The sequence below is a fragment of the Pholcus phalangioides genome, unplaced genomic scaffold (assembly GCF_987345545.1).
Source record: "Pholcus phalangioides strain wild (caught in Gottingen) unplaced genomic scaffold, Ppha-v1.0 ptg000020l_1, whole genome shotgun sequence".
Taxonomy (NCBI): domain Eukaryota; kingdom Metazoa; phylum Arthropoda; class Arachnida; order Araneae; family Pholcidae; genus Pholcus; species Pholcus phalangioides.
Window position 1 is genome coordinate 7,417,429 of NW_028301613.1, and position 14,106 is coordinate 7,431,534.

The window sequence follows — 14,106 nt, forward strand, 5'->3', positions numbered from 1 at the left end:
TTACCCGGCGAAGTGCAGCAATATTAAGAGGTATTCCATGACTTTTTTGGCACTTCAACACTGAAATCATGGTATACCTCTTAATATCGTGTGGGACCTCCTTTTACCCGGCGAAGTGCAGCAATATTAAGAGGTATTCCATGACTTTTTGGCACTTCAGCACTGAAATCATATGATACCTCTTAATATCGTGTGGGACCTCCTTCTACTCGGCGAGGTGCAGCAATATTAAGAGGTATTCCATGACTTTTTTGGCACTTCCACACTGAAATCATGGTATACCTCTTAATATCGTGTGGGACCTCCTTTTACCCGGCGAAGTGCAGCAATATTAAGAGGTATTCCATGACTTTTTGGCACTTCAGCACTGAAATCATATGATACCTCTTATTATCGTGTGGGACCTCCTTCTACTCGGCGAGGTGCAGCAATATTAAGAGGTATTCCATGACTTTTTTGGCACTTCCACACTGAAATCATGGTATACCTCTTAATATCGTGTGGGACCTCCTTTTACCCGGCGAAGTGCAGCAATATTAAGAGGTATTCCATGACTTTTTGGCACTTCAGCACTGAAATCATATGATACCTCTTAATATCGTGTGGGACCTCCTTCTACTCGGCGAGGTGCAGCAATATTAAGAGGTATTCCATGACTTTTTTGGCACTTCCACACTGAAATCATGGTATACCTCTTAATATCGTGTGGGACCTCCTTTTACCCGGCGAAGTGCAGCAATATTAAGAGGTATTCCATGACTTTTTGGCACTTCAGCACTGAAATCATATGATACCTCTTATTATCGTGTGGGACCTCCTTTTACTCGGCGAAGTGCAGCAATATTAAAAGGTATTCAATGACTTTTTTGGCACTTCAACACTGAAATCATGGGATACCTCTTAATACCGTGTGGGACCTCCTTTTAACCCGGAGAAGTGCAGCAGTATTAAGAGGTATTCCATGACTTTTTGGCACTTCAGTGTATAGACCAAAAAGTGCTCAGCGAGTCAAAAAAAGGTTGAACACATTTGGGCAAGAGCATCAATTTCTCGCAGGTGTTTTTCTCCAGGGTGATGTGTCTCAGGAAGCGACTTGGTGGGAGCAAATTCAAAACAGTGAACGTTCGTGCCGTATTTTTACGGGACAGACATAATATTATTTCCTTGTTATTTTTTGGCTCTTTTGGTTGTGCCTTAAGATCCGGTTTATGGAAACTTTGCCTCTCCTTTCAGCCCGGAAATTTCGCCTCTGACATTTCAACCTGGACATTTCGCCTCGGATATTTCTCCTGTCCTGACCGTATGAGCGAGCAAATGAGTGACCGTAAGTTAGACATTTCACCCTGACATTTCTCCTGTCCTGACCGTATGAGCGACCAAGTGAGTCACCGCAGGAGTGATCAATTGAGTTGAACATTTCACCCTGACATTTCGCCTGTCCTGACCGTATGAGTGACCAAGTGAGTAACCGCAGGAGTGATCAATTGAGTTGTACATTTCACCCTGACATTTCACCTGTCCTGACAGTATGAATGACGGCATGCGTGACCAAGTAAAGGACCGTATGAGTGACTGCATGAATGACCAAGTGAGGGACTATATGAGTGACCGAGGAAGCGACTATGTGAGTTCGACATTCAAACCCGGATATTTCCCACCCGCCATATCGCCCCTTGTTTTAAATATTAAGTGAGTTATGTCACTCACTTGGTCATTCATACGGTCACTCACATAAACACTTGGTCACTGACAAAGTCAGTCACTCATGCGGTTAAGGCAGGCGAAATGTCAGGAGCGAAATCTCTGGGGGGTGAAATGTCGCAGACGAAATTTCCGGATCACTTAGGATCCACCCCTGCTATCTTTCGGTGCCGACTTCACCTTGGCGAGATTATTGTATTTTATTGAAGGAGAGAAAGATTGATTTTTTAACCTAACGCGTGAACCTTGGTCTCTTTTGCGCCAAAGATTGCATTCGGAAGTATTCGGCCATTTCAATTACTTCCCGGAATAATAAATGAATAATGAAAACCGCAATTACGTGGCTGATACAACAACAACAACTACTACTATTAAATGAGAAATCTGGGAAAACGCACCGCAACGAATCAAATGTTTCACCGAAAATAAATAATGAAACGAAAATTCCGAATTGGTGTCAATGGCATGAATTCCTAATGAACAAAAAGAAAGCGGTTTGGCTATTATACGTTTTTTATTTTTCCTCTTTGGCGTAGTTTTATTCGTTTTTCTACCCGCCAACTTCAGTTTCATCGCCAATTGCGTTTGAATGAGTCTGTATTTTGATTCCGAAATTAATTGGATTTACCGGATGTATGTGCGTGAGAATTAATGAAAGGATTTTTGGGATTAAAAAGAACGAAATTTAGATTTAGTGAAAAAAATAATTTCAGAATTGATGAGAAAAATTCAGATTTAGCGGAAAAAATAATTTCAGGATTGATGAGAAAAATTCAGATTTAGCGGCAAAAATAATTTCAGGATTGATGAAAATTCAGATTTATTGAAAAATAATTTCAGGATTGATGAAAATTCAGATTTATTGAAAAATAATAATTTCAGAATTGATGAAAATTCAGATTTATTGAAAAATAATAATTTCAGAATTGATGAAAATCCAGATTTATTGGAAAATAATAATTTCAGAATTGATGAAAATCCAAATTTATTGAAAAATAATAATTTCAGAATTGATGAAAATCCAGATTTATTGAAAAATAATAATTTCAGAATTGATGAAAATCCAGATTTATTGGAAAATAATAATTTCAGAATTGATGAAAATCCAGATTTATTGGAAAATAATAATTTCAGAATTGATGAAAATCCAGATTTATTGGAAAATAATAATTTCAGAATTGATGAAAATCCAGATTTAGTAAAAATAATAATTTCAGAATTGATGAAAATCCAGATTTATTGGAAAATAATAATTTCAGAATTGATGAAAATCCAGATTTATTGAAAAATAATAATTTCAGAATTGATGAAAATCCATATTTAGTAAAAATAATAATTTCAGAATTGATGAAAATTCAGATTTATTGGAAAATAATAATTTCAGAATTGATGAAAATCCAGATTTATTGGAAAATAATAATTTCAGAATTGATGAAAATCCAGATTTATTGGAAAATAATAATTTCAGAATTGATGAAAATCCAGATTTAGTAAAAATAATAATTTCGGAATTGATGAAAATTCAGATTTATTGGAAAATAATAATTTCAGAATTGATGAAAATCCAGATTTATTGAAAAATAATAATTTCAGAATTGATGAAAATCCATATTTAGTAAAAATAATAATTTCAGAATTGATGAAAATTCAGATTTATTGGAAAATAATAATTTCAGAATTGATGAAAATCCAGATTTATTGGAAAATAATAATTTCAGAATTGATGAAAATCCAGATTTATTGGAAAATAATAATTTCAGAATTGATGAAAATCCAGATTTATTGGAAAATAATAATTTCAGAATTGATGAAAATCCAGATTTATTGGAAAATAATAATTTCAGAATTGATGAAAATCCAGATTTATTGGAAAATAATAATTTCAGAATTGATGAAAATCCAGATTTATTGAAAAATAATAATTTCAGAATTGATAAAAAAAAATTCTGGAATCATGAGTGAAATTAATTTCGGGACCATGAAAAAGTAATTTTGCATAATGAGAGAAATAATTTCGAATCGTGAGAGAAATAATTTTGTAATTGTGAAAGACATTGCAGTAAAACCCCTCTTAACGGACACCCCTCTTTTACGGTCAAAGAATAATTTCTCCTTATACAATAAAGTATGCATTTTAAACTCCTCTTTAACGGACGAATTTTCGCCGGTGACCGCAAAAGAAAGGTTTCACTATACAGTCGAATCCCGTTATAGCGAAAATCTCGTTTTAACCAACAATTTTTTAATCTCCCACGTAAGTTTACATAGGAACAATGCTAGGTAACGTGGAATTCCTTTATAACGAAATTTCGTTATAACGGAGTGATTCTTTCGGTCTCTTGGCGTTCGTTATAACGGGATTCGGCTGTATTTGAAAAAAAAATGAACGAATTACTGAATATAGTGAAAATTGATTAATTTTGAATTAGTGAAATTAACAATTTCTGAATCAACAAAACTCAACGGATTCAAGGGAATCCAATAAATAAAGTGGTGATTGTTTGGCGTCATTCGCGATTGTTTCGATACCATTTCGATCGCCAGATCTCGCCAAAATCTGACACAATCGTCGTTTATCATTATTTAATTTATGTTTTGTTATTGATTTTTGGTTTGCGATCGAACCGACCGGTTTAACGAGAACGAGTGAGTGTCGTTGAGGCTGAACCTCTAAAAACGTACCCGAGAGGTCGCTGTCAGAGGGTTTTCTTCTTTCCCCGCTCAGTCCGCTATGTATATACACTGTGGAAAAAAAAACATTGCGTTCCATTATTGGCTGTTTATCGCTCGTCAATTTATCGAATTTCAAACTTCATTTCAGTGGAAAAATTGATTTGATTAAAGATTATTCTTTTATTCTCAATTAATTAATTAATTTTTTGTTTTGACTGTTTCACACACACGTATTTTCTTTTTATTGCAGTTAATTGATGCGATAAGTCAGCTGGCATCTTCAACCCGTCGCTCGCGAGCACCATGGTGCTCCCTGAAGTACCCAGAGTGCTCGATTCTTGCAATTTCGTAATAATAATTTCAGAATAGATGCAAATTCAGATTTAGTGAAAAATAATAATTTCGGAATTGAGGAAAATTCAGATTTAGTGAAAAAAATAATAATTTCAGAATTGATCAAAATTCAGATTTAATGAAAAATAACAATTTCGGAATTGATGAAAATTCAGATTTAATGAAAAATAATAATTTCGGAATTGATGAAAATTCAGATTTAGTGAAAAATAATAATTTCAAGATTGATGGGAATTCATATTTCGTGAAAGAACACGATTTCGTGTTCGCGAACACTTGATCCATATTCCAACTAAATACCTTGGAAGAATTGCATCCCAGGATTGAAATCATCGTAATTTCATTCATTCGTATGTTGAACTTGCCGTAGGGGTGCTCTTTTGATGGGTTACGGGCAGTGCTCGTGACTGGAAAAAGGTTGAAGACCTCTTTGATAAGTGTTAATGACAATCAGGCAGACAAAAGTACAAAGACGCAGTGAATGACAAAATAAAAAAACGCTACAAGTAAGAACAATAAAAAGAAATAAAGAAAAATTAACACACACTCTTGCAGGGCCGCAACTAGAAGGTTCAGGTGGGTCTGGTGCCCCGTGCGCAGGACTTGAGGCGGCAAAAATTTCACTCTTTAACATTCCTTCGACATTATGAGGGGGCGCCAAAATGCCTGCTTGCATCTAGTTGTGGCCCTGCACTCTTATAACCCCCTGTAGGGATTATTACAATCTTTCCATCAGGTCTAGATGAGATACATAGCTTGCAGTTGTTACCAGAGGGAGCATTCATGGTTTTGCATGCACTCTAGATCACTTTTTTGTCCATTCATAACCTTGCACACGCTCTAAATCACTTTTTTTGATTATTCACATGCTTGCACGTACTCTAGGTCACTCTTTCGGACTTTTGGCTATTCACATACTTGCACGCACTGTAGATCACTTTCTTGGTCATTCACAAGCTTGCACACGCTCTAGGTCACTCTTTTGCTCCCTCACGTGCTTGCAAACTCTCGAGGTAACTTTTTTGGTCACTCACGGACCTAGCCTCTTGCTGTCTGGACAGCAAGGTAACGGGGGGCATGGGGGAACATTTCTCCCCCAGCGCCAGAGGTGGAGCCTACTGATCCTACAAATATATGCGTATATATTTGAATTGCCCCCCAAACTTTCACGTCTATCTCCGCCTATGATTGCATATGTTGGTCAAATAATTTATGTTATATTGTTACGAAAATTATGTAAATAATCATTATTTATTATGTCATCTTTCACCTGTGAATAGTAATTAACGCATTTCTCTGTAAATCTCGCCAAATTGACGACAAACTTGGTGAATTTAACTACAGCTCAGATGATTTGGCGATGTCATGACGCCAGAAGATCTTTCCAGAAGCCTCCCGACTCTGAAGAAGTTTCTCTCGAAACCCTCACTTTCTTTTTTGTTTGAGAAGTTTCTCTTCTCATACATAAGCCCCGCCAAGGCAGAACTATGAGGAGTTTTTTTTAAGATGAGATGCCATTGTCTGTTAGAGAAGCAGCTTCCACGAGGCTCTCTGCTTAGCGTGTTTCGTCAAATCGCTACATGTTCACAGGGCCGTTTTAAGAGGATCACGGCTCCAGGGCTAAGTTATTTTTCTGAGACTCTAACTAGAAAATTCCCGAAAATTTCAACTACTTCTCGTTTTTCTGAGGCCCTCTTCTCTTGAGGCCCCCGGCCTGGGGTGGGGCCCATGCGTTAAGACGACACTGCTTGTGAATACGTGTACATAGCTGTTCAGTAAAATAAATCGGTGTTGCCCTTCAAATTGCTTCGTGCTTTGTCCATCTCGAGTGCTTGTTAGAGAGACATTATTTCATTATCCGGAACAATACCCCCCCCCCTCCCAACAAGCAAAAGTTCCATAATTCACAATTGAATATATCCGTATATAAAATACATTCTTGAGGAATTATCTCAACAATACATTTATCCAATTTCATTTACAACACCTGTAAAATTTCTTATTTTTTTAATTACTTTCTCGCCAGCCATTTAAAATAATCTTGTATTATTATGCGCAAATAATCCTATTCGGACAATCTATTTATTTATTGACAGTTACACTGAGGCTAATTACTTGCCAATTATTATATGTCTGTGTTAGCGTTTGTGTTTCTGGTTTTTAAACACATGTGCATACTTTATATTTTGTATGTTTAATTTTAGTTCTTGTTTGATGTTTTAGCCATAAATTGATTTTAATTAAATCTTCTACCTTTTTTAACTACATTTCAATATCCTCAACGTATAGCACAGTATCATCAGCAAAAATATCAACTTGCCTTCAATTTGCAAAAATCATTGATGCACATTAAAACAAAAAAAGGTCCTGTGGTACCCAGGACAGATCCTTGTGGTACCCCCTTTTTTGAATTCCTGGAGTGTGCTTATTTTTTTCATCAATTTTAACAGCGCGTTGTCTATTGCAGTAATTGGTTGCGATCCATTTTAACATATTGATTCTTATTCCTGCTATGAATAATTTTCTAGTTAGAATTTCCAAGTCTATAAAATCAAAGGCTGTTCTCAAATCAAGGAAGACTGTTGTAGAATATTTATTACAAGCATTTTTCCCCCTTCCCTCAACGCATAAAAGGGACCCATCATAGAGAACAAAGAAACAAAAGATTGTCGAAATACCCACGAACAATGTCGAAAAATTCTTATAACACGGGCAACTTAGAGAGCGCCAACCAAGGGAATAATAGATGTCGGGTTATCGAGGATTCCACTGTACAGCATTGGCAGCATTGAAAAAGTGACAAACCATTGTAAATGCATATATATACACGTCTGAAACGCATTGCTAGGGAACCCCGGTAACCAGAGTGAACGTTCGGTTTGTTGAGGCCCAAAAGCCATTGTTGCCAGACAGTTTTTCCGCCCATTTCGGGAATTCGCCCAGCTCTGACGAAGTTTTAAAGTAGTCTATCGTTCAAGTCGGGTTCCATTTGGTATACATGCAAAATTTTTTCGACGGTGGTCTAAAATTGTAGATTTGTATAGAAAAAACACACACAGATGCAGAAAATAAATTTTATATATATAGATTGTTGAATCCTTTCTTTCATTCTTTTAGTAATCATTTAATTTAGTGTTTCTCAACCTGGAGCCACATGGGCCCCCATGCTGTCCTGATATACTCCGAGGGGGTCACGGGTGAATATCAAATTGAGGGCAGTGAGCCAAGACGGACTGTTAAGGTGGCCACAAAGTACCGTGAAAAAAAATCGGATATATAAGAAGCTAATCTTGAAGTGAAGTATGGTGGGGGGAAAAGCGTGACTGCTTTTTCAAATGAAGCGGAACTGCCCATAGAGCCAGGGTCATCTTAAAACATGCGCCCACCCAGGCACAGCCCGGGGCTTTGAGTGCGTACGAGGTCCCAGGTATAAGGAGAATTTATACTACCCCCCCCCCCATATGTAAATTTGTTCACGAGTATTTCCCATGAAGGTGGGGGGTTTGGGCACTGATGCTGCTAAAATGGCCCTGCATAGAACCAGGACCATCTTAATATATAGGCCAATCTAGGCATGGTCCCTGGTATCAGTAGAGTGACCTACATGATGAGCTCTGCTAACCATCATTTGCGAGAATAAGTAAATACTTAAGCTGTTCGCTTTGCCCGAGGGCCCAGGGAAGTGAAACGGCACTGCATAGAACCACAACCATCCCCCCCCCCCTCGAAAACTCTCACTGAATTAGGGATTAACCTTACACATGAAAAAAATTGTTCGTCAATATTAGTTTGTTTAAAAATTCAATTCTACAATAAGAAGCGTATGGGGGGGGGGCTTTATGGAATGGGGGGTGGCCTGGGTAAGACATTTCATTTTATAGCGTGCACCGTCCAGGCTCTATCGACCAGAGTCAATTTTAGCCAATGCTCCGGATGAGGGCGCTGGCACGACCTCCTATATAACCAGGAGTTCGTGACGCTGGGCGGTTTCGGGTGCTTTATTATGCATACATAAATATAAAGCATATTAATTATAAAAAGGGAAATACAGATTTACAAAATTACAATTGAAAAAAATTCCTATTATACAAAACGTTTGGGAAACCATGGTCTTCTAGGATCTAGACCATGGTTTCCCAACCTTTTTTGTCCCACACACACACACACCGCCCCCTTCTTCAGAAATTTTTTTTCTCCCGACGCCTCCCAACTCAATCCAACCCAGAGGATCCTATGTTATACCTGTAGCTTCCATCGCCTCCACAAGGGGCGTGAACACCAACGTTGGGAATCACTGGTCTAGACAGAGGTTTTGCCGCCTGTAGGCTATACAAATTTTGCCACCCTTCTCCCATTCTTCTGATTTTCTTGACCATCGATTTCCTAAATATTTGCCGCCCTGTGGGCTATATCTTTACACCAAAAAAAAAAAAAACTTTGGGGGAACCCCTTCATCCCCCCCCCCCCCGCCAAATTCCGCGCACGCCTCTGATTAATCTCCAAAAAAAAAGGGAAAACAAGAAAAGGTTCGTATAACACGAATCAGACGACAGACTTCCATTTTCTTTGGCGATAAGACAGGTGAAGTTGGCGATGAAACGCACCTGTCGGCGTCGCGTTTCATACTTATTTTTATTCGTATAACCCTCAGAAGCTTGGCGCGACGGCATAGGTGAACGGCGAATAAAAAAAATAAAATAAATAATAATAAAAATTGCAGAAGATCGAACAACAGAGAAACTGGAGTGTCGCTCTCTCATTCGCCGACCAGTGGCCAACGCGGGAAGAATTCCTTGTGCACGCGCGGGGAATTTTCCAGTTTATTTTTCTGTGGTAGTGTGTTCGTCTGTCGTCTGCTCTCTGCGAGAAATATTTCTCTTCCCCATGTTAATTTAAAAATATCGCGATATTTTCCCTGGAATTTTCCGCGTTTGTTCAGCAGACGAGAGGATTGTGCGTTTTCTTTTTTTTGATTCGAAAGGAGAAGTAGTTTATTTTGGATATAACAACTGATCGATCAGTTTTTTTTGTTTTTTTTGTATATAATTGTGTGTTTCGAGGATTATTGTGCGGATTTCTCCATTGGAGGAAATAATATAAATAGAGAAGAAACAAAAGAGCAAATATGTTGACGTGATTATTACCCCCGAGTGTGTCTGTTCCACGAAATGCCGGCGAGGGGAAGAAAATGAAGCCTTTGTTCGGTTATAATTACTGTGTGATTTAATTTGAAGGAAAAATAATAATTTAATTAATTAATTAAGAAGAAAATGGCTGAGAACGGGATTGATCATCTGGTGAGTATGTTGTGTGCTCGGTTTTATCTATTATTTCATTTTTTTATTGCTGTATATATGAACTGCATATATCCGACTATTCCAATGTCGTCGGATATATACATATAAACAATATTCCAATGTATCGTTTTTTTGAGCGATCAAATAACACATCAAATACCATGACCGGAATCCGGCAAATTTCGCCAACGTCATTTCGCCTGTAATGACTAAGACAGTGTCCCAGTGAGTGGTACAGTAAGTGACTGACTGTGTGAGTGACCAAATGATTGGGCGAGTCAATGAGTGACTATGGTCGAGTGAATGACAATATGACCGTATGAGTGACCACACTTACTTGGTCTCTCATATGGCTCACTCAGCCCTCCTTGATCACTTGATCACTAATATGATCATACACTTGGTCACTCACTTGATCACTAATATGATCATACACTTGGTCACTCACTTGATCACTAATATGATCATACACTTGGTCACTCACTTGATCACTAATATGATCATACACTTGGTCACTCACTTGATCACTAATATGATCATACACTTGGTCACTAATATGATCATACACTTGGTCACTCACTTGATCACTAATATGATCATACACTTGGTCACTCACTTGATCACTAATATGATCATACACTTGGTCACTAATATGATCATACACTTGGTCACGGACACTTATTTGATTCAGGGAAGGCGAAATTTCCGGAGGGGGGGGGGGTGAAATGTACCGGGGATGAAACGTGCCAGGGGTGAAACGTCGGGGGCGAAATTTCCGTAAATCATCATGACCATCAATCACATGATACTATAGCGTTGGTACCCTAAAATAAGAAATAATTCCCCCACCGAAATATCAGTTGTTCCCTCCTCCGGAAAAATATCTAGCTACGGCATAGGCGGAGATAGACTTGAAAATCTGGGGTGGGGGCACGATGATGATGATGTCAATTCATATATATATATTCAAATACATATTAGATGAGTGGGCGCTCCACCTTTGACGCTGGAGGAGGCAATGCCCCCCCCCCCCCCCGTATCTCCGTCCATGAGCTACGGCCCTGAAAACGTATCGCAGTGTTGAAAGATTGGTAATAAAATGATAAAAATAACTCCCCCCGAAAAAATTTCGAGCTATGGCCCTGATAACACATAAAGTATGCGTTTTATCCGGGCATACATTATTTTTAGGATCGTTATACTTCCATATTTCATCTTTTTTTTTATAACATTAAATGTTTCCGATCAATAGTTTATTGTCGAATGAAAATTTTCCCCAGCTTTTTTTTTATTTTACCACATTTGTTCAAGTCCTACAACACCAGTTGCCACCTATCAAATTTTGCGTGGAGAAGAAGAATGTAGCTTCCATCACTACCAAAGCCAAGAATGTAGCTACACTAAGAATGTAGCCACAATAACTACCAAAGCCAAGAATGTAACTACATGAAGAATGTATCCACCATCACTATCAAAGCCAAGAATGTAGCTACACTAAGAATGTAGCCACAATAAATACCAAAGCCGAGAATGTAGCTACGACAAGAATGCAGTGCTGTCTTAAGAGCATCATGGGCCCCCCCGGGCCAAGTGGTTTTTCTGAGGCCCTACCTTGTAAATTCTAAAAAAAATTCAACCTCATTTCAGTTTTGTGAGGCCCTCTTCTCTTGAGGCCCCCGGGCCGTGCCCGGGTGGGCCAATGCGTTAAGACGGCGCTGCAAGAATGTAGTCACCATCACTACCAAAGCCAAGAATGTAGCTGTACCAGTAATGCATCCACCATCACTACCAAAGCCAAGAATGTAACTGCACGAAGAATGTATCCATGGCCCCCACATCCTAGAGTAGCGCCCCTTGGCTGGGCCCCCCGACCAGACTTTCACGGGCCCCTTTATGGTGGATTTATAGTGTAAAAAAACAAAAAATAATGAAAATCATCCTGGGCCCCAGGGCTGGAACCTTGCCAGCCCACCCCTTGTGGGGAGCCATGAATGTATCCACCATCACTACCAAAGCCAAGAATGTAACTACTCGAAGAATGTATCCACCATCGCTACCAAAGCTAAGAATATAGCCACCATCACTACCAAAGCCAAGAATGTAACTACTCGAAGAATGTATCCACCATCGCTACCAAAGCTAAGAATGTAGCCACCATAAAAAGTATGAATGTATCCGCCATCACTAAAGTGGTGGTGGATACATTTTTGGTGAGTTTCTTTAAAAACAAATTAGAATTTCAAATTAACTCACAAATTAGGTTACTACTGGCAAAAAGATTTTTTTTTTATCAGATGTCCTTCTCCCGAGGCTACTTTTTTTTTGTGGGAAATATATAATTGAAAATTATTTTCACTTTGCTTCATGTTCCAGTTTAAAGGCATCTATTATTTCTGAAAAGCACATGTTTTCAACATGCTTAGTTTTTTGTCAGCATTGCAAAACATGTAAAAATGTCTTTCTTCTGGCATTATATAGGTAGGTCACCTGAAAGAAGGTTTCATCATAAGTTAGGAGGATAAAATAAATGAGTTGGTAGTAGTAATAATAATAAAAACCATTATATAAACGGTTTTTTCTCAACCCAAGATGTCGAGGAAACAGATATTTTCTGGATATTATGTTGTGGTGAACTCGAAGAGAAAAGCCATCTCGTCTCCCCGTCGGGACTCTTGTATACCAGACCCACACAGCATGCTACCATCTACATTACTGTATAGACATGCTCCCGCCTTCCTTATTTCACGTGCTGTGGCGTGAGGCGCTGCAGTAGAGGCATTAGTACAGTGGTTCTCTGACCCCCCTACCCCCCCCCCCCCCCGTCAGCAAAATTTCGTCAGCAGCTTAGAATATTTCATATCTTCAGAAAGAGGTGGTTGATGACGTAAACAACCTTCAAACCCCCTCCCCCCCCTTGTCATCAAAAGTCAGCAAATCCGAAACCCCCTCCCCCCCCCCACCTCGATGCTGACGTAATACTTGAATGATATCTTATCTGCAATACTTACAGATAATAGAGTAGGTACGAAGTAGATTTCTCTTTCGCTCTTAAATGTATATAGTGGAAGTGAAAATAACTAATAATATAACTAATAATAACTAATAATCATCACGCAAGTGAAAATAACTTTTTTTTTTCGGTAGGGTTGCAACAAAGCTTCGCGGTGATGAGAAGAGAGGGGAAAAAACAGAACTTTTTCGAATTTATTCCATTGGAGTTTGGACCCAATATTACGCCCTTGATTGTCAAGTAGTTAAAATGGTTAAATTTATTTTTTACCCACTCTCATACGGTTGCTCAGTCAATCATACGGTCACTCACCCACTTATATTGTCACTCGTGCAGCCACTCCCATCAATCACTCGGTCAATCAGTCACTCATACAGTCCGGACAGGTGAAATGTCAGTGGCGAAATTTTCGGGAGTTGAAATTTCCAGATCCAATAATTTTTTCCCCCTCTATAGGTACTTGATTATTTGAAATGTTTGTGCTTTGCAGTGTTGAAAAGTTCGATATTTTGAAATGATCATTCGAAAACGACAGTTTCTTAACAGAGTTATGATTCGATGGAATGTTGTATGTGTGTGGGAATTTGATTCCACGAGATGAATCAGCATATGTAATTCAAGGCGATATATCCTTTAATTCGTTCCGATTCTTTTTTTAAACGAACTATCGCGATGGCGTATTATGTTCCGACGATTAAAATACCATGCGCATTTTTTCCATTCTGCGAGTAACTATGCTGTCAAGAGCTTGATACATGGTAGGTACATAACAATGCTCATAAAATTCATATATATGAGCGAAAATGTCGCCAAAAGCTTCACATAAAGCGAGTAAAAATATTATCAAAAAAGCTTAATACATAGTGAATAACAACGGTTGTGAAATGAATGGCTATTAAAAATGTAAAAAGTTTAATTAATAGGCCTAATAAATAACAAAAGCTTACATTGCGAGCCACAATAATCCATGTGCATAATACAATGAGTGGAATTATTATCAAAAGTTTGATGTATAGCGAGTGACAATGTTCATAAAATTCATATGCAGCGAATAAAAAAAGCTTCAACAAT

The 14,106-nt window shown here is 38.3% G+C and overlaps 1 protein-coding gene across 1 annotated transcript in view; it reads left to right on the plus strand.

Annotated features, from left to right (window-relative positions):
• Positions 1-9,468: 9,468 nt before the first annotated feature.
• LOC149070895 (uncharacterized) overlaps positions 9,469-14,106 on the plus strand; it is a 135,665-nt gene continuing 131,027 nt past the window's right edge. Inside the window, exon 1 of the mRNA XM_089248690.1 lies at positions 9,469-10,025. Coding sequence (XP_089104816.1) covers positions 9,999-10,025 — 27 coding nt within the window. The 5' untranslated portion in view covers positions 9,469-9,998. The remainder of the gene's footprint in view (positions 10,026-14,106) is intronic.